Source organism: Mus caroli, chromosome 4, assembly GCF_900094665.2.
Source record: "Mus caroli chromosome 4, CAROLI_EIJ_v1.1, whole genome shotgun sequence".
Taxonomy (NCBI): Eukaryota; Metazoa; Chordata; class Mammalia; order Rodentia; family Muridae; genus Mus; species Mus caroli.
The window spans coordinates 132,835,051-132,856,529 of NC_034573.1; the positions used below are offsets into that span (position 1 = coordinate 132,835,051).

At 43.9% G+C, this 21,479-nt stretch overlaps 1 protein-coding gene and 1 pseudogene across 6 annotated transcripts in view; one reads left to right on the top strand and one right to left on the bottom strand.

Moving 5' to 3' along the window:
• Prdm2 (PR/SET domain 2) overlaps positions 1-21,479 on the bottom strand; it is a 101,197-nt gene that overhangs the window by 41,899 nt on the left and 37,819 nt on the right. For all 6 annotated transcript variants that reach the window (XM_021161466.1, XM_021161469.2, XM_029476797.1 and 3 more), the window contains 2 exons: positions 19,695-19,847; positions 12,292-12,418 (listed from right to left, as the gene is read on the bottom strand). In XM_021161466.1, coding sequence (XP_021017125.1) covers positions 12,292-12,418; positions 19,695-19,847 — 280 coding nt within the window. The remainder of the gene's footprint in view (positions 1-12,291; positions 12,419-19,694; positions 19,848-21,479) is intronic.
• LOC110293589 lies at positions 3,034-3,483 on the top strand (annotated as a pseudogene).

A 21,479-nucleotide genomic window follows, 5' to 3' on the forward strand; every position in this document is an offset into this window, starting at 1 on the left:
CCCCCCCCCCCCCCCAGAGGACAACTTTCAAGAGTTGGTGTTCTCGTACCACCACGTGCATCCACAGATGGAACTAAAGTCATCAGGCTTGGAGGTAAACACTTTTTTGTGCCTCTTTGGTCCCCAAGTTAAGTTCTTTGTTTTGTTTTTAAATTAAACACATTGAGGTTCACATTAGTAGTTTTTACTCTTCAGGGAAGGACACCCTGGACACCTTTGAAATCCAGGTAAAACCTAAGGCCTCTCTCCCAAGTTCCTCCATTACTATGGAATAAACATGTTAGTCATGCTGGGCATGAGCACATTTTGTAGTCCACACTAAGGTCTGGGCCTCCTCTTATTGGAAAGCGGCTGTAAGTGCACACAAGCACAGTGCCCACTCCACAGAAGCACACCTGTGTAGTCTCTAACTTCTCAGAACTGTCAAATCCCTTTGCTTCCCTCAAAGCTAGATTCAACAGTCACTTCTAAGAAAGTGGTTCTTCACATTTGAGTACAAAAAAAATCTGAAATGTATTCAGTTACTTTTAAGACTAATGATTTCTGAGAAAATGTATATAAACTTCATTCAAAATGTCAAACACATAAAACCTGGTTAAAAGGCACGGCAGTCAGGAGTGCTGTGAACTACACAGGGTAGACCAAAGAAGACAAGCCTTCATCCCAACAAGCCAATGATGAGCAGATGTTCGACACATACATCAAATGTCACAGGTCATCTGCCCACGCCCCAGCAGCACAGGTGAGCAAGTTAAGGTAACAAGTACAACCAGGCAGACTACAAGTAGGACTGCAGGTAAGACTAACTCTTACATAGTTAAACCTAATAGTTACGTCTGTATCTCAAAAGCAAAACTGTCGATTTCTAAAGAGCATGTTAGAAAATGTTGAAACTTGACTTGTTAGATGCGTGCTGGTAAACCCAAGCACTGACAGTCAGTACAGAATTGTGCTGCTTCCTCCATTACTGTGGAATAAGCCAAGGATCAGGAGATGCACAGCGAGCAGCAAGGGAGGAGCCATCCTCATTCTGCTATTGTGAGGCAAAAGCTCTCACTTTCGGTCCTAGGCTGGCTCAGGTGGCAGGAGCCACCACAACCTGCTCATCTATCTTACCCCAGCTCACAGAGGCTTACACTAAAAGGCAAGAACACGAAAAGCAACATTGTTACTAAAACAAGGAGTCAATTTGGCCTTCTTTTTATTTTCTGGTTTTTCAATCTGGCCCTTCTGATTCTAAGGCTGTGCTATTTTTGCTCACTGCAAACATAGTCCATTCTTCAACACTTGAGGTACAGAGATCTGCAGTACCCCCCACCCCCCACACATTCAGACGCCATTTGAAGAAGTCACTCATTTGCAAAGTATAGATTTGTATTCAACAAGGAAGCAGCCAACAGTGAATCTGTGGATCCCTGCAATGTGCATTTCTGCTTGGCTTAGGATAAAAAACAAAACAAAACAAAAAAATATTTAGGTCATTATTTTAACTTGTACTTTTGACAATTACCCAAGAGATGTGTAAGACATTGTCTCCTCAAAGCTTAACCAGAAACAGAGTAAGCTACATACAGTTTAATACTGTCTACACCACATTACAAATATATGCAACTATGAATTTACCACCTTAGCATACAGAATAGGTTTTTTTAAATCTTCAACAGTTTTGATGCAATGGTAACTGCAACGTGACACTTAGCCTCCATCTTATCATTAAACATTCCCATAACCTAAGTAACAAGCAGAAGATATTTCCTGGAATAATTCATGTCGTTACTGGTAAAATTCCTAATGGTGAGTACACATGGCACTTTGGGTCCTTAAAAAGAAAAAAAAAAAGTCAACCAACTGCAGCTAATGACAGACTAATCCTCCTAGATATAGAATGTGTGGGTACCATTGTGAACTGCATTGTACAGCCTCTGAAAACATACCAGGAGACTGTCCCACATTGGAGAAATCAAAGTTGTCTGTTTATGGATAGACTCCACACTGCCCCCTGCCTGTGAGCACTCACATCCTCACAGCAAAGGACCCAAGGAGGAGGCGCAGAGTGACCCCCATTCTTCTCCTAGACTTTGGACTTTATCTTATAGCCAGCAGTCACTCTATCCCTCAGGCAAAGAGGCTCTGACAATCTCAGATTAAAAACACAAACAGCTAGCAGGTCCAGAAAGGCATATTCTACATCTCAGCCTGGCAAGAAAATGAAAACTAAACCTGAGAAGTCAGTAAAAACAACAAAAGGCCCAAAGACTGAATCGTCAACTGTACTAGAACTTCAAACAGTGCCCATAATACTGTTCTTAGATCTAAATACGGGCAAACAAACCAGTTTGCCTTCATTTTTTTGTGGCACGTGATGTCAAGAAATCTACAAAAGACTGTATCCCAAGAGGTGGGATTATAAACACAGGAGTAAAGATTATCACTATAGTGTGCTTACTCTCTCTCTCTCTCTCTCTCTCTCTCACACACACACACACACAGAGCTTAAGCATATTTATTCCTTTAACCAACGCAGAGACAAAGCCCTACTTAACTAACAGTGTTCACTCATTAACTGTGAAATTGGTCTTGGTCAAGCCACCATTAAACTAGTAACATACGTCTGAAAAGGTCCAGAGTATCACGTGAGCAAAGACGCCATCTCATTTCAGAAACCAGAGAATTTTTATATACCACACTAATACAGTCTCATTGCTTTATCATAAAATGTCTTGGCTCTAAAACTATATTCCTGTAAATTCAAAATAAGTGTTATAGTATGCTTTGAGTATATAACATGTAAGGTAACCATCCATTCACCAGCTGATAATTAAAATGTCTATGAAGAAGTACTCTGAAGACAGAGTGGCAGTACAGTACACATCTTTAGTCCCCACACACTGGGGGATGGAAGCTGGAGGAGAATTTCAAGTTCAAGGCCAGTCTGAGATAACAATAAGCCAAAAAAAAAAAAAAAAAAAAAAAAAAAAAAAAAAAACCTTCATAAATGTCCAGATCATGCCCTCTTTCCTTTCTGTCACTGCCATGCCATCCAGACTAAGGAAGACCTGGAAACTCCGGGGCCACATGAGCCACAGCCACAGCCACAGCCGCATCGGTAAGCACAACAAGCACCCAGAAGGCCATGGAAATGCTGGGGGCGTGCATTACCACAGACTCAACTTTGACAAATATCATCCAGGTTACTTTGGGAAAGTTGGTGTGAGGCGTTACCACATGAAGAGGAACCAGAGCTGCTGCCCAACAGGCAACCTGGATGAATTGTGGACGTTGGTCAGCGAGCAGACACTGGTCAATGCGGCAAAGAACAAGACTGGAGCTGCTCCCATCATTGATGTTGTGCAATCGGCTACTACCGAGTTCTGGGCAGGGGAAGCTCCCTGAGCAACCTGTCATCGTGAAGGCCACACTCCTCAGCAGAAGAGCTGAAGAGAAGATGAAGGGTGTGGAGGTGCCTGTGTTCTGGTGGCTTAAAGCCACTCTGGAGGTTAATTAAATGCTAACATTTTCCATGTGGTCTGAGTAGGCTCTTTGCACCCTTCCTTGTCTACAAGTTTGGAATCTGCCTAACATTCTAGGAAGACGTGAGGTGTGGGCCCTTGATAGAGCCACTCAGTCTGCGATAATAAAGGTAGCCCAACTTCACACAATTGTAAATTCCTACATCCCTGTGGGCTCTATGTATGGGTCTTGATGTTCAAAGAATTGATGAAGGCCACTACTTTCAGCCCAGCATGAAAATCCTCAGGACCAGAAGCGAGATGGGTTTTCCTGAAAATCTAAAGTTCTGAGAAAAACCTTGCTGTCCAGATTGCTAGCTGTTGCCTGGCTTTGTAAGCTCACTGTAACGGACTGGGCCACTTATTACTGGACAGCTTAGTATGGAAACTTAGGGGCGGAGGCAGTGGCTCCATCCAGCTTCACTTTCTGAGGGCATCCAGGTGTTGTTCCTAGGAGCATGCCTGCCTGCAAGAGGACATCAGCACAGCACACTGACTGAGACACTTGACAACCAAAGCTGTGACCTTTGAACTATTGGCAAGATGAAACTTTACGTAAAGAGTACTGGAGGAAATAAAACCAAGATCCTGACTGTCTACATTTTTAATCTGGAACATTAAACCAAAGTTAACTCTTGAGATTTTAGGGAGTGAGGGAGACTGTGCATGCTTAGTACTGAAGCTGCTTTAGTAGCCAAGTGCATGGTAAGAGGCAATATAAGTTGGGAGGAGTCATTTAATATGGAAAAAATCATTTTAGGAGGTTTTGGAGGATAAAAGACTTCTGGCTCTAGAGATATAATACTGTATGTCACTCCTAGTACTACTAGGGGTCCAGATGATGTACCTGTTATGGGGTAGATAAGCATGTGGCAGTCAGGACAACTATAGGATCTGTAACATGACATTTGTGTAACCATAGTAATTCTATATAAAGGTTTTAGGCATGTGGCTTCATTGTTATCTCCTAAAGCATATATTTAAACAGGTTTTTATAGCAAAACACTAAAAAAAATGTTCCAGATGGTAACCAGAGTTGGAAATAATAAACAGCTACACTCGCTGGTTCAAAGCTCCCAGAGTTCTCTAGTCTCCCACTCACGCTCTACTGGGGCTTAACATGCACTACTTCTGACACTGTAAGCAATATCACTTCCTCCAAACTTCTGGAGAAAACAACAGAAAGGAAATATTTAAGATGTTTGGAAATTGAGTGCAAAGCTACCTCTGCGCTGCCAATCAAGCAAGGCTACCACAGGGTCAGGTGTCAGCTACCTAACTCCAGGGGGGGGCAACTGTCTCAGCCGGAGTTTCCAGATTCACATTTATCACATTCTATTATTTAAGCAGGAAAAAGATAAAGACTCTACAGTGGGCCAAGTCGGGATGTAATGATGTGGTCAGTAGCCCAGCGATATGGTAAAGCACTTCAGCATGTCTAAGCCTATATCTGAGTCCAAGGTCCGGTGCTCCAAACAAACAAAACACTATGCACACAGACATAAGCATATAATGAATTTAAAACAATTTCTCATTAGAGGTATACATTGTGATCACAGCAAATGGGAAACTTATAAATTAAGTTGTTCATTCTTTTGAGTATCCAAAAGTAAACAGTTTACAAAATACTTGCAGCTTACTTCTGCCGACATGTTTGCTGATGTGGGATTTGTTGACTATTTTGTATTGTCTCAGCATTAGTCATGAAACACTCTTAGGACCTTGCTGCCCTGTCCACCCCCTGGCCCGCTTTACTCTTACTGAGGAGTTCAAGGAGGCAGTGCTGATGCGCGCAGTCTCCTCCTCTGCAGCACTCTGAGGCCTTGTCACTGCCGCACTGGTTCATGAACTTAGGCCAAAGACTAAGGACCCTGAACAGGATCTAATATAAAAATTAAATCTAGAAACTGATTTAGTGGAGTTCTAATTCATTTTGTGGCTGTAGTAGAAGGAAGTAATGATGGTTGCTTCTTTCCTTCCCCGCCTTAGGATGTAGGTAAGTGTTCTGGTTTTTCTGTTTGTTTTGTCAGATTATATATTTGTGAAGGGTAGTGTCTCATGGTTCATTTTGGCTTTTTGGAACACAAATGCACTACTTTGAAGTGGCATCTCCAAAGGTCTGATTTGCTGACGAAGCTGGTCTCGTCCTAGCTGCCTGACTCATTCTGTAGGAAAGGCAGGAGAATGGACTTGTTAGGAAGGAACAGTTTCCTGGACTCAGGCACAGCACCCCTTTTTCCTCTTTATTTTCTCTCTTCTTGCCTTCCCTCTTAATGGACTTCTCACGCAGTCCAGACTGGATTGTAAATTTCTGATCTGATAATAGGCATGTGCTGTTAGGCCTGGCTGAACTAACTGCAAAGGAGTGCTGGAGTTCATTTCTTCATTGTGCTTATCCTACAGTAGATTTTGTTTTTGAAGATGATCTCCCTATGTGGTTCCTGCTAGCCTAGAACTCCAGGAAAGCCAGGGCTACACAGAGCGGGAGAGGGAGGATGGGGGCACAACTGCTTTCAGTATCTTTTTCACTTAGAGGAAGTTCTTGCTTCTGTACTGTAATATAAGCTCCCCTAAACTATTAATGCTAATAAAGACCAAACTCCAGATCTCTCTGGCAGCATGGAATACACATAGGGAATCCAAACTACACAGCTCCAGGCTGTTAACCTGGACTGCAGCTTTTTCAGCTCTGCATGCAGCCTTCACTCAAAGTGCCCATCAACGGTCAATCCCCAGTTAACCAATCAAGCTTTCTATCCAATCAATTCCTAGTTGTTTAATTTTTTATTTATTCATTCATTCATTCGTTTACTAAGACATGGTCTCTCTATGTAGCCGTGGCTGTCCTAGATAGAACTCTCTTTATACACCAGGTTGGCCTCAAACTCAGAGATGTAAACTCAGTCTCAGTCTCCCAGATACTGGGATTAAAGACATGCACTACTACACCTGGCTCCTGCTTTCGTTAGAGGCAACTTCAAATATAAAACTACAACTACACCCTCCTCTGTCAGGTTCCAAGCTCAGGAACACCGAGTTCCTGTATCTAAACACCATCTGTGAACTGGAATACGAAACTGCCTAGGGAAGAGAAGCACAGCTAGTTTTAAACCAATTTAAAGATCAGTTATTTAAGCAAAAAAACCTGGTGTTCATATATTTAAGGAAACAACAAAATTAAGGGTTTTAACATGCAAGTTATAGTCAGATTTAAAAAACTAGACTAATCTGAACTCATTATAAGGGTCTTCTAGAAAATGCAATTATAATCAAACTTTTTTTTCTGGATTAGACAAGTCATAGCTTCCAATTCCCTTATAGACAGAATACACAGCAGCACGTGTCAGAGTTCCTAACACACTCCATCAGATGTCTCAAATAGTTTTTTTTATATTAGGATTCTACACTGGCAAGTGAGATGGCTCAGCAGATAAAGAAAGGCACTTGTTCCCAAGCCTGACAAACTGAGTTTAATTCCCAGAACCCACATTGTTATGATCTACACCCTACTCTGCCTCTGGCCATGTGCACAGGCACAGGCACAAGCACAGAAACAAAGAAATTACACTTGTGAAGACATTTTATAAAATTCTGGCTAATCCACACAATTCTTCTGTGAACAAGGCTACATATCATTAAGAATCAAAGGCACAGAAACAGTTTCCAACACGTAGCACAAATCTGGAGCCCCTCAGCGGAGGCTCAAGTATAGAAAAAGTAACAGATGTCTTCTCCCTCCTGGTGAAAAGCTTACTGAAACCGTACTGAGCATAGACACAGTCCACAGCAGGAAAGGTGGGCAGGACATGCACTGTTCAATGAAGGCATCTCTCAGATGGATGGCATCTAGGGTTTCAGGAGACACCACTGTTAAGACTCACTATATTCTTTGCCTGCCATACAGCCTGACTTAACAAGTCTGAGGTCACAAGCACAGGAACACACCTGTCAAGAGGTGAGGGCCCAGTTAAGTCTACCTAAGAACTGCCTACCACCATCAGGCCTCGATCACTCGGCTCCAGTCAGGAATATGCAACAGTTGCTAGAAGAGACCAAGTGATCATTTCATGTAAGCCAGCCTGTTCTCTTCTTTTATAAAGTGTACTTTTGAATAGCTAACTTCAAACCCTGTACTGCTGCCCACTGCATTTACAAAAGCATGGACACCTCCCCAGTTGATAAGTTGATATCCTTCAGCAGATCACCAATCTCAAACACGTTCTTGACTCTCGCCTGAGCAGCGCCCATTCTTCATCTGGAGCTAGGACAAAACACTCCACAGATGTAAGATGAGTGGGAACACTGGTGGGGGGCTCAGCAGTCTGCAAGTCTCTCTTCAGGAGGCTGGGCACCCACCACCAGCACACCTTTCCTTCTACACATTTCCAACGAGCCTAACAGTCTTCTTTGATGCCATATCCCTCTCACAGGGAAAATTCATGCATTGCTCTTTCTCAAGATCCTTCTCATGACAACCAGGAAGCCTCAAGGGGCCTCTGCTGACCCACATGAACAAGGAGAGACACTTAGTATGGCTTGCACTTGATTGTAATTATGTAGACTAGGAACTTCACAGAGCTGGCATTTAATGCCTAATTTAGCCAGCTCCTGAATCTCCCCAACCAATGCAAACATGGTACCTTGCAGAAAAGAGGCCAATATAGCCATGTACAGAGCTGAGTTTCTCAGGTCAAGAAATTCTCACATGCATGGAGTATAAGCTTGTCTAGATCATATGTCTCGTCTCTGCCTGGAGCCCTCAGCCCCCTGGAACTTCATGTCACTTATGACACAGGTGAAGGAAGGCCCTGACAGGAATTGTACCACACCCCACACAGATGTTATTATGAGCCCTTGGCCAACCTTATCTCATCTGCCCACGCCCCTACCTGGACTGCGTTCTCTGCATGTGAAATTTTTCAGCTGTTCTAACCTGGCCTGGGCTGCTCAGCACCTCTGGGGAAGAATGTCAAGTATGCTCAATTTCAAAACACGCCAGTGCTCTTCATTACACCAAGAGGATTCCTTTGAACAATTCTATGCAGAAACAGATGAAGCACTTCCTTCTTAAGGTTGACTGTAGTTTAAATGTTGTACGTTAGTTGAAAGTCACCAGGTAACTAGCTGATATTCTCAGACAGGACAGAGCCTTACTGAACATAATCCTGTGCAGCCCATTAAAGGCTATATACTTAGTCTTCAACCACCCAGCTCTCAGAGCCAAGGGACTTCTTGCTCCTATAAATAACTCTTCTCTCCTAACCTGCCTGAACCGGGAGGTCAGTGGGTTAGATAGCTACTAGTAAGGGTGAATGGGAGTGAGGCTGAACCTAGTGAAGAAAACAGGGAAGAATCCAGCACTTAGGTAGAGCTCTAGGTGGTCATAAACATCCGCTGGCTGGAGGAGCCACCAGCTCAGTAAGTCCTCAACAAGAAACCCACAGCCACATTAGAGTCTCGTTTCCAAGTGTCTTCAAATTTCAAAAAACACCCTCCCCGTTTTGTTATCCCACGTGTTCCTCAGTGACCAAGAGGTTAAAGATGAAGCTAAAGCTAGAGCTCATGTGGCTTCACAATCACCCATTGTTAAAGCTGGAAAAGTGTACCTCAGAACAGTGTCAAGACTGGGCCACCGTCCCACACCAGGGAGAGCCCTAGGTACCTCACGTCTCCCATTCCTTCCAGCAAACCCATCTGTGCAATGCCGGTGATGCTCCTCCTTCAGGTAGGGCTCTGTACACACACTGCGACTGCAGTGAAGTTCCAAAGCCACACTCCCCACAACTGGGTTTAGTGCAGTGCCACAGCACTTGCTTATTAGCACCACAAGACCCTGAGTCTCATCTCCAGTGCCACTAGACAAAGAAAGATTCATTAACAGTCATTACTTATGGTTAGCCAACTCAATTGCATTTCTCAGTCATGAGTAGGAGACAGAAATCAAGAAGGAAATAAAAATTCTCAATGTGGCCTTTTCTCTGTTCCATTATAATCTATACAGTTCATACTTAATTAGCTGGAGACATCCAACACTAAACCTTCCACTTTTCTACCTGAAAGCTTTAACCTGTTCAAACCAAGCCACTTCTGACATTCAAGCTTACAGAGGCTGCTCAGACATGCATACGATTCAGCAGAAACAGAAAGCTGAGTTCCAGTGAAAAATGCCTAGTGCATGTACACCTACAACCATGGGAAACACTGCATGCTCCTTGGTCAGGTACAATATGAACTGCCATCTCAAAGCACTATGTACTGTTCTTCCTTTATACATTGTCTGAGTGTTGGCTGAGGGCCAGCCAACCCCTCAAACATTGATCACTGCCTTCCTGGTGTGCCCATTTCCCCTAAGTCTAGGTTACCCAAGGAACTACACAAATGGCCAGAAAGTCCAGCACATGGCAGGGCTTAACAAACATTAATGAGAGAAAGAAACAAACAAACAAAAATAGAGAGGGAGAGGGAGGGAGCAGGGAAGGAAAGTAGAAAGGTAGGTAAGTAGGTAGTAAGTAGGTAGGTAGCAGACACAGGACCCAGGGCTTCTAACTACCTAATACACACAAAAGTCCTCATGATCCACCGACAATCCGATGATGAGTTCTGAAAGGTCCCTCTTGGCAACACACAGCTGCCATGCAAAGGAGCTAAGGTCCAGAACCGTGAAGAACTCAGTCCTTTGTTTCAAAAGTACGAGGTTATGCCAAATATCAATCTACTAGACAGCTGTATATTCCCAACATCTGGCTTTCAGAAATAGTCCACACTGTCTATGAATCAATTTACTTTGATTCTCTCTGGTATTATTATTTAAAATGTCTAAAGTTATCCAATATAAAAAGTTCTGCCTTCAGATCTTACAAGCTGTTAAGTTAGATTTCACAGCATAATTTAAAAGGCTTGATTCATTAAGTTCTCCAAACTCAAGGTCACATATAGCAAACATGCCTCTTCTGAGATAAGCTGCCTAGAGAAGAGAAGCTATATGTTCTAAGAACGAACTCCACACGAGTCTTTTCATTAAAGCTCAAGAAAGACTCAGTGAGCTGTCTGCTACTCAGACTCTTTATCAAAATAATGGGGCAGAAAGAAATATAATTACTGCCAAGTGGTGGTGGTCCATGGCCTTTAATCACGGCACTCTGGAGGCAGAGGCAGGCAGAGCTCTGTGAGTTTGATCAAGCCTGGTTTACAGAATGAGTCCCAGGACAGGCAGGACCACATAGAGAAACCCTGACTCAAAAAAAAAAAAAAAAACAAAAAAAACAAAACAAAACCAACAGACAGACAGACAAAAGAAAAAAAAAAAAGGCACCAAACAATATAAAAACCAGCAATCTAGCCACAAAATGTGTACATTTGTGTATCACTAATAAAACAAAAAGATTATTTTCAGGTTTTTCCTCCACACTGAATTGAATTTCCACAGTAAGGAATAATAATAATAATGAAACAGTTCTGAATACACACACCAAAGTTGACACAAAGCAAAGTATGACTGCCATCAAATTACAGATCTGATAATAAGTCAAAATTAATTAAGTATAGTGGCACAGTAAGAAAGTCCCCATATCCCCTAGTTTTCAGCCTCCACAAGTCATACCTTCTCTAGGAAGGCTGGTAGCATGGCTCTTGCTTACAAATATACATTAAGTACAGAAACAAGACAAATAATGGCATGGAGTCAAAATGCTGAGCCTTGGCCCAACAAAACCTCAACGTAGAGTTAAAACACTTGAGAGAGGGCTGGAATTTTCTGGACTCTTTCTTATCTTCTGACCCAGAATCAAAGTATTTACTGACCTAAAACAACAACTAAATCATCGTCAATAAACAGAAAAATGTATTCAGCAAGCGACCCACCAGCCATCCCTTGGGTGAGCCTATTTCACTTTGCTGTGAAATGCAAAGGATATGGAATTGAAAAGTCACAATGAGCTCATCAAATATGGCTTGAGAGTTTTCCAAAACCATGTTTATGCTTTTGTTTATAGCCTCACTCCCACAAAATACAATGTCTGGGAAAAGAAAAGGCTTGTTCAGATTTACCAAGATCTAAGGGGAGAGCAAAAAACAAAAAACCCAAAGTTCTTATCAAAAGCGACCACCACACCGTGCCTTGGCCTGTATTCAAAGTAGACTCAAATAAAAGATCCCCAAATTCACATTAAAAGTTTTTCGTAAAAATATTCCAGCGACGTATCGGCATGCCAGCTGGAAATATGATATAGCCAAACTATTTTCCTACCCACAAATTATCCCCTCCCTTTTATAAGTGACTGACTACACTCTACCTTCTGTTCAAAACATCTTTAACACAGATCTGAGGGGAAGGCAAGCCTCCTAAACTTCCACCAAAGCCCAACACATTCTGTGCGGCAGCCTACCTCCCTCGGCTCCCGATGCACCCCATCTTTGTCTCTCCCAGGTCCGGTTCTCCCTTCCCGTCTCCCTCCTCTGCCGCGTCCTGCGCTGTCAGCCGGGCCGGAAGGCGCAGGCGGCCCTCCCTCGCGGCGCGGCCAGCCCTATTCCGGGAGCAGGGCCGGGCCCGCACTCGGCGGCCGCACGCGCACTTCCCGCCGCGCGGGCGCTCAGGCACAAGTTCGCAAACAGCCCGAACGCGCCGGGACTGCCGTGATTCAGCAGCGGGCCGGGTGGAGACGGCGGGCAGAGCCCGGAAAAGGTCACCCCGACGCTACGGGCAACGCCCGGACCTCGACCCTTACTTAGGCCGGCGCGGGTGCGGCCCAGACCCGGCGGCAGCGGCGGCGGCGGCGATTCCTACCTCTCCGGCTCTTCGGGGAGCTCCGCTTGCTCCGGGCGCTGGCTCGCTCTTCCTCAATCGCAGCTGCTATCTCGGGGTTGTCTTCCCCATTGTACCAGACCAGGAGCTCCTCGCCAGGCGCGATTGGCTACCAAAGAGAAGAGACAAGGGGCAGACCAATCAGAAACGCGGTTGTTGGCGGGGGCGGCACGGCAGCGGGCAAGAGCGGCGCGCCGACCGCAAACAGCTGTCGGGAGGGCGCCGCCGCCGCGGGCACGCGCGGAGGGAGGCGGGGCCAGGGCGCGCGCCGGGGAAGGAGGCGGACCCTACGACGTAGGCCGGGCAGAAGGCGGAGCCGCGGCCAGGGCTAGCAGAAAATTCCTTGGCCGGCTGGGCACTCGGGACAAGCAGGACAACCTGGCAGCTTGTCACAGATGCTCGCAGGAGTGCGTGCACCGGCTGATCTGGGCCTAGTGCTCAGCCTCCATCTCCATCAACAGATTCTTTTTTTTTTTTCTTCGAGGTAGGGTTTCTCTGTGTAGCCTTGGCTGTCCTGGAACTCACTCTGTAGACCAGACTGGCCTTGAACTCAGAAATCCGCCTGCCTCTGCCTCCCAAGTGCTGGGATTAAAGACGTGTGCCACCACACACACACACACACACACACACACACACACACACACCCGCCATCAACCGATTCTTACAGCTAGTTCCAAGCCTCATGCCAACAAAGCAAAAGAGAAAACATGAGACCATTTTGCCCATGAAATTTCAGTGAATGAGAAATGTAAAGTGCTACTAAGCAAATGGCATGAGAGCTAGCAGCATACGTTTTTGATTCCAAGCACAAGTTAAGCAGGAACGCAGTGCACCTTTATCCATGCACACAACCACTATGTTAAGTATTTTAAAGCTCTGAGCTCAGAGCCTAAGCTAGCATTCTCGATGCACATCATCAAAGCAGCACAGGCCTCTGAAAACACATCAAGAGTGTATAGTGCAACTTCTAGTTACAGAAATCCTAAGAATACCTTCATTAATTATGCTCCTAAAACATTAAATTCTTCACAGTCACACCATCATATAACCACACCTGCAACATCCTGAAGAAATATTTTGAGTAGAAAAGTGAGGCCTAAACAGAACTGGGAAGGTAGCTAATAGTTGTCTTTCATTGTCAGGAACCCATCTGTTCAGAAAGTTCAAGTAAAAGCCCATCTAAACCCACATGCTGACACCGATGATCACAGGAAGAGACACACAAAAGGAAATGTTTTTGCTTAGTGTAGAATGAGTGGGAATGAGGCAATTAAAATAAACCCATATTGCAATCATCACCGCAGATTGATCCAGACAAGGCTCCCCAGTGGACCTACTGTCGTTAGGTGAGAGTGTGAGAAGTATCAGAACATTTGCTTCCTGTCAAAGCCCTCTCCCCATAAGCAGCCATCAGTCACAGATGGAGGAAGAGTCTTTACCATGAGTCAGAGGGACAGCACCTGCCTCCTGAGACCACGCAGAGGACAGATCCCGTCTGGGATGCCCAGAGGCCTAAGTGGGATCTAATCAAAAGGAAGGCCAAACTGAGTCTCCTCAGAACTGAAAAGTTATCAAAGACCAAAGTAACTGCCCAAGTCTAGGAGACAAATGAGAGCCCGAGCTCTGTCTCTAGGATGTGACTGAGTGGACGGATCAGCTGATAGAATACTACCTAGGTGCTGGCTTCCTCGTGTGCAGCATACTGGGGCTATGGAAGAGTTTGGTCCTGGAGTTTTTGTTTGCTGTTTGTTTTGGCTTTTTGAGACAGGGTCTCACTCACTATGTAACCTGGACTAGCCTGGGAACTCTAGTAGACCAGGCCAGCTTTGAACTCAAGAGATCCACCTGTGCTCTACCTCCCAAGCACTGGCATTAAAAGTGTGTAAACAACACTCAGTCCTTATTTTTGTTTTAAAGCAGAAATTCAAACAGAAATGTTCAGTTTAGACAGTGTGATGGTTTGTATATGCTTGGTCCATGGAGTGGCATTATTAGAAAGTGTGGCCCTATTGGAGTAGGTGTGTCACTGTGTATGTGAGCTTTAAGACCCTCTCTCATCCTAGCTGCCTGGAAGCCAGTATTCTGCTAGCAGCCTTCCTTGGGGCAAGATCCCATCCAGCTAAATTTAGGTTCAGGCATGGTAGTACAAACCTTCAACACCAGGAGGCAAAGACAAACAGATCTCTGAGTTCAAGAATAGACTGAACAGAGCAAGTTCTATATGAGAAAAAAAAACAAAAAAAAAAAAAACTTAAATCCAGGTTTGGTGGACTACAACTTTAATCCCAGTGTTTAGGAGACAGGCATGAAGATCTCCAAGTTCAAAGTCATGTACAAAGCAAGTTCCAGGACAGCCAAGCTTAGGTAGTAAAGGAGTTGGAAAACAGAAAGCTGGTGATAATGTAATAGAACAAGGGGGCCATGTTCCAACCCCTGCAAGCAGCAGAACTTGGCAGCTTTGGACACATGGCTCTGGCTTGAGAGTCCAGAATGGAAAGGAATACTGGGACAATTGAAGCTGGTTAGCTGCAGCTAAGAAATTAGTGGTGATTAAGAAGAGACCAGCACCAGTCAATGGCGGCTACACGCCTTTAATCCCAGCACTTGGGAAGCAGAGGCAGGTGGATTTCAGAATCGAGGCCAGCCTGGTCTACAGAGAGTTCCAGGACAGCCAGGACTACACAGAAAAACCCTGTCTCAAAAAAACAAAAACAAAAACAAAAAAACAAAACAAAAAAAACAAGAGAGAGAGAGAGAGAGCGAGCAAGCGAGCAGCATCTCTGTCTTCTGGGAAATCTTCTGGGAACTATTTCTGAGAGCTCAAAGAAGCTATGTTCGGGGCTGGAGAGATGGCTCAGAGGTTAAGAGCACTGACTGCTCTTCTGAAGGTCCTGAGTTCAATTCCCAGCAACCACATGGTGGCTCACAACCATCCATAATGAGATCTGACTCCCTCTTCTGGAGTGTCTGAAGACAACTACAGTGTACTTACATATATAATAAATTCTTAAAAAAAAAAGAAGCTATGTTCTAGAGATAGTCAAGGTTGTTTCTCATGGTACAGCTGTACTTGATAATGTGTAAGAGTCACCCAAGGGGTACTGGTTTTGAAGGCATGAAGGGGTCATGAAGAGCAGCTGAGGCTAGGTACTGTGAGAGGCCAGGGAAGGCCATGGTGAAGGTACAGCTTCAGTAGCAGTTAATGGCCCAGGACTAAAGGGGGTCATGCAAGGAGTTGAGGCTTGGAATCATGAAGAAAGCCTATGAGCGGCTATTGGTGAAGCCTAGCTGCAGCAGAAGACCCCAGCATATTGGAGGTCTCAGCACCATGGGATGATCACCAAGAACAGCAGCAGCAGTGGAGTGGATCAACCTGAGCTTAGAGTGCGACAGAGGGCAGTGCTGGAGAAGTGATGCTAGCCCTTTGGAGAAGGCACAGAAGATCATATGTGGATCCCAGACACTGAAACAAGATGTAACACTTAAGTTGCCTTGGAGACCCAAAGATTTTGGAGATGCCAGGGTTGTGGGCTATCTGCTGAAGAAAGCTGCTAACAGGGAGTGGAACCAGCCCAGGAGAAAGAAGTTTGTTGCAGTCAACAAAAGTAAAAAAGGAGTGGGAAATCTGAAGACCTCTTTGACATCAGCCTTGAAGATACAAAGTTTGAAGTTTGCCCAGCTGGTTTCCTGTCTTGCTTTAGGGATGACAGTTAAGTGATTGGACAAATCTCAGAAGAGACTTTGAACTTTGAACTTTTAACATTGTTGAGACTGCTATAGACTATGGAGACTTTTGAAGTTGGACTAAATGTATTTTGCATTGTGCTGTGTTTAGCTTTGGCCCTCTTAGACTCATGTGTTTGAACAAGCCTATGGGGGCCAGGGAGTGGAATGTGATGGTTTTTATATGCTCAGCCTAGGGAGTGGCACTATTAGAAGGTGTGGCCTTGTGAATTAGGTCTGTCACTAGGGTGTGGGCTATAAGACTCTCTCACCCTACCTGCCTGGAAGCCAGTATTCTGCTAGCAGCCTTCAGATGAAGATGGAGAACTCTCAGCTCTGCCTGCACCATGCCTGCCTGGATGCTGCCATGTTCCTGCCTTGATGATAATGGACTGAACATCTGAACCTGTAAGCCAGCCCCAGTTAAATATCCCTGTATGTGTTGCCTTGGTCATGGTGTCTGTTCACAGCAGAAAAACTCTAAGACTTTGTTTCACTGTCTACAGAACTCTCATTATTTCAAAGTATTCAAGCTGTTTAAAATAAAAGAACCAGGGCTGGAGAGATGGCTCAGTGGTTAAGAGCAGTAACTGTTCTTCCAGAGGACCTGAGTTCAATTCCCAGCAACCACATGGTGGCTCACAACCATCTGTAATGGGACCTGATGCCCTCTTCCAGTGTGTCTGAAGACTGCAACAGTGTATTCACATATATAAAATAAATAAATCTATAAAAAGAAATGAAAAAATAAAAGAACCAGACACTGTTTACTTTGTTCCTCCAAAAATAGCTAAACTCTACCACTTTACTGTTTTTGAACCAATGTCTCATATCCTTTTTTGAATCAGCTAAACTTAACCAAAATCCCTACTTTGAAAATCTATTAATGAGCTAAAACGGCCATCAGAAACACCTTTTGGCACTCTGATGAGCTAATCTGATTTGTTTGCCTTCCAAAATTAAACTGTTTTTAGATCATATAAATTTTAGTTCAGATCTTTTCTTATGCCATATGTAATAGATAGTATTATTAAACATTATCTGACATGATTAGGACCCTAGAAAATATAAAATACAAGCAAAGTTTAAAAGTAAAGGGGAGCCTTTAATCCCAGCACTCGGAAGGCAGAGGCAGGCGGATTTCTGAGTTCGAGGCCAGCCTGGTCTACAAAATGAGTTCCAGGACAGCCAGGGCTACACAGAGAAACCCTGTCTCGAAAAACCAAAAAAAAAAAAAAAAGTAAAGGGGAATGAGGACAAATGTATACCATGGTTTCCATCACAGCACAGTCAGAACACTGGCCAGAAGCAAGCAGGAGACACCCAGGCCTCTAAGAACAAGAGCCCTGTACCTAGCTCCTGGCTTCCTTTTCATTGCTCTTGGGGCATCACCAGAAATAGCTTTACTTCACACAGAGATGACTTAAACAGCTCACAGAGATAGGGGTGAAGCCCTGGGTTTGAGCCTTGACACCAAAGATGGAGAGGGCAGAAATAAACACAAATCCTCATACAGAAGAATACTTATGTCCACACAAGTTAGTCTTCATTGAAAAACACAACCTAGAACCTGTATGTACTGCAAATCAAATAAAATAACCACTTAAGTGTTGGTAGACTGGTGAAATACTGAAGGGGAGCCTAGTGTGTTCTGTACGGAGCAGCTTTCAGTATTGTCAGTGACTGAGATGTTGCTATACTATGGAGCTACATGCTAACAGACACTCTCTGACAAAAAGAAAAACAGTATTTTTATTTTGTACTCCTTAGCATTTTCAAGATCTCTTGCAGTAAACCAAAGAAGAGTTCAGAGCCATTCCTTGTAATTCATTTACAAAGCCTGCCTCAGGAATGCTGAATCCTGGAGAACACAGCAGATCACAGCTGAGGGATCCAAAAGGTCTCAAACATACCAGAACAACCGCCAAAGGTTAGGCCTTCAGGTGTACAAAGATCAGCTATGCTCTACCAGTACTGCTCATTAGCTCACACGTGAAATAGTTATTAACACCCTACACCGACCACAGCATACTGTCTGCTTTTTATAGCAACTGTATGAATTAATTTTTTTTTTTATGTTAAATATCCCAATACAAAACTCTGAAGCTGGAAATGCTCCAAATTTTCAGTTATATGTGGTGACATAACCCCCACAATCAAAATCAGGACAATAGAGCCCCTGCATAAAGTTCCAGTATGTCCACTTGTCTCAGATGTACCTGAGATATAAGTCAATTCCATATTTACAGGTGGGTCCCAGACTAAAAAACTAAGTATATGCAGATGTTTAAAATCCAAAACACTTTGATACTAAGCAGTGCAAATAAGGAACACTTGACCTATGCAGCTACCTCCATCCTTAGCTTACTTTACACAGCTGTCTCCATCCCTAGCTTACACTGCCTATCTCACAGCCACGTTGTCTCTACCAGGATTCTACCTTGCCAACAGAACCAGTTGTATTTCCTGCTTGAGATGTATTTGATAAACAAAATGAATCCTTAGTGCTCTTTGAAACCAGGCAGCGGGTCTACTAGAACAGCCTATAGCTACAATTCAGCAAAAAGAAATGGAAAACAAGTTTTGGGCAGCCTAAGTATGAACATGGGGGGGGGGGGGATCCAAATTCTGCAGAGGCTAGAAGCCAGGTTTAGGTATAAACATGTCACAGAGGCAAAGTTAGGAAAATACAATTGAAGAACATTGAACAGCTACACACTAACTCAACTTGCAGAAGGCCTTATGCTACTACATATACCATGAACTCAGGACACTGCCCGAAATGCTCAAGAGTTCTCAACTCTGTGAAGATTTAAAAAAAAAAAAAAAGAAAGAAAGAAAAAAAAATCTATAGACTTGTCCCTGACTTGTAACATAGATAGAGGAACCAAGTGAATGAAGAACTATTTGTTTGTCACAGCAATTTGGACAGAGATATCTATTCCAAAAGAGGCTACCATCATCTATCTTTCCAGCCCCAAGATTCCATTCTAGAACATTCCATACATGGAATGTAGATCTGTCTGCTACTGAAATATGACCAGTAAAAACCAAAGAGGGAGCCAGAATCTTGCTCACCACAGAAACATGCTAACATGAAGAGCATCCTAGTAGCAAGGTCCAAAATGCGCTGGGTACCTTCATCACCAGCTCTGAGGATGGTCCTCTTCATCTCTGCAATCAATTTTCCCAAGAAATATTTTGACAGGAAGAAGTAAATCCCAAATTCTATCCTGAATATAATCAACGGAAAGGAAAAGCTAATCCAAGGCTTACGCACTCTGAACACTGCGAGTGTGCTTTCTGTTACAGGCACTACCATGGTACCACGTAACAGCGACTCACGGTGGGCTAAACCTGCCAGTCAGTTCCTAGTGCATCTGTGTCAGAGGAAGAGGGGGGGAGCAGATGTCACAGATAATCAATAGTATGAAGAAAGATGCAGTCTGTAATTACTCAACACAGTCTTCTTGCTCTAGTTCTCCAATATATGCAAGGCCTCATGAACCATGTATTTAATATAGAGTTTTAGGTGTGTGGATGAACCACTGCAAACACAATCCATTCTAGGTCTGGGAAGTTGTTCTTTTCAGTTACAATTAGACTGCATTTAGAGAAGGCTTACAAAGTAGCCAGGAGTAGACTAACACTAACACTGTTACCTTTAAGGTTTTATAGTAAATGGCTCTGTTGATTTCCAGTGGAAATAAATTCTGTTCTTCTCCTGAGCAAGCCCAGTTCACATAGCGGAGCCAGTTGCCCTTCTCTGGATCAGTGGCATCAATGCACATCCACCCCAAATTTGGGTAGTACACCTAGATGGAGAAGAACAAGCTTGTATTAGGATAGGAATGCCTAAAAACAGTTTCATCTTCAACTTTCCAAACAGCTTTTCTCACTATATACAAGCACTCTAAAAAGCACTTCATAGAAGCAATATAGAAAAACACAAGCAGAAAACTGAAGCTGTAAAATCGTAGTCTTTCTTTAGGCTTGGTTTCCCATCCCACCTCCCGCCACCATATGAGGAACTGAAGGTCACATGCTTGATCTACAAATGTTCCCTGGGCATGAAAATAAGTAACAACTACATTCTCTCAAATGTGACTTAGCAACATGCTTTCTAAGATACTCTATTGGTCCAATCCAGGTCTGGACTGCTGAGGACACAGTTCAGTGGTCTCTTTCTGGCATGATTTACAGAGATGTCGGAAAATGGACACACGTGAACCAGCCATGTAGGTGAAAACTGCTTTGTAAACTTCACTGTCCCTTAACACCTACTCCATCCAGCATATGTGTTAGAACTAAGGTTCAGCAAACATCTTTGCAAAGTTCTAGGATGCAGATAAAAACAAAACAAAACAAAACAAAAAAAACAAAACCAGAAAAGCCAGGACACAGGAACATTCATGCTTGTTCAACTCTTCCTCTGAGATGCTGCCAACAAACTCATAGCTGGTCATGCCTTCATTTGAAAGAACATGAACTCTGCAAGTAGTCTGAAATTTATGACCTCTTTCTCACTGAACAGATGAGGCAGTAATTCTTCAAGCATAGCATAAATGTCCCACAACTTAGTTTTAATTCTATGAATAATGCAGTCATTTTAAAATAGTTCTAAAATAATCTAAATTCAAAATGCAGTACACATGCCCACTTGGCATGCAACCTCCACTGGTGTGCAGGTCTATGTTTCCTGCGACCTCCCCTGGTGTGCAGGTCTATGTTTCCTGCAACCTTCCCTGGTATGCAGGTCTATGTCTCCTGCGAAGATTTGCAAGAGGGTACTAAGGTCTGGGTGAGAACCAAAGAGCCATATATAGTCTAGCAGGTGCTATTGAGGAATAATGGACCTTCAGGATGTGGGCCTGGTAGAAGGAAGGCCCTTAGGCCATTGACACCTCAGAAGGAACTGTAGGACCCTACCTTTCCCTCTGCTACTGCTCCAGTCTGAGAGAGAGAACTTTGGCTCCTGCACGTGCTCCTGCCAGGAGACACCCCTGTTACCAGAGGCCCAGCCTGCAGGACTGCCCAATTGTGGATGGTTACTCATCAAACCGTGCGCCAAACAAAACAAACCTTTAAAATTTCAGATAACCCGTCTTTGGCATCCTGTCATAGTGATGACAATACACAAGGGTGTACATTACAAAATACTCTATGATCTTTGCTACAGGAAGATTACTGGTGGCAACCCAGAGGCTTAGTCTGGTTTGACTCCGGTATAGCAGCTTGAAGTCCCCAAGGAGCTACTAGGAATCCAAACTTATCATCTGGATGAGTCTCGTACTCCAGACCAACAACCTCCATGAGATAGAGCCAGGCTAGAAGCACATGTTGCTATGCCAAGATCAATGCTGCAAAACACACAGAAAAGGCCTAATGAAGAGACATTAAATGGATGAGTAAATAAACTCCCAAGGGGGAAAAATGCACCATACTAA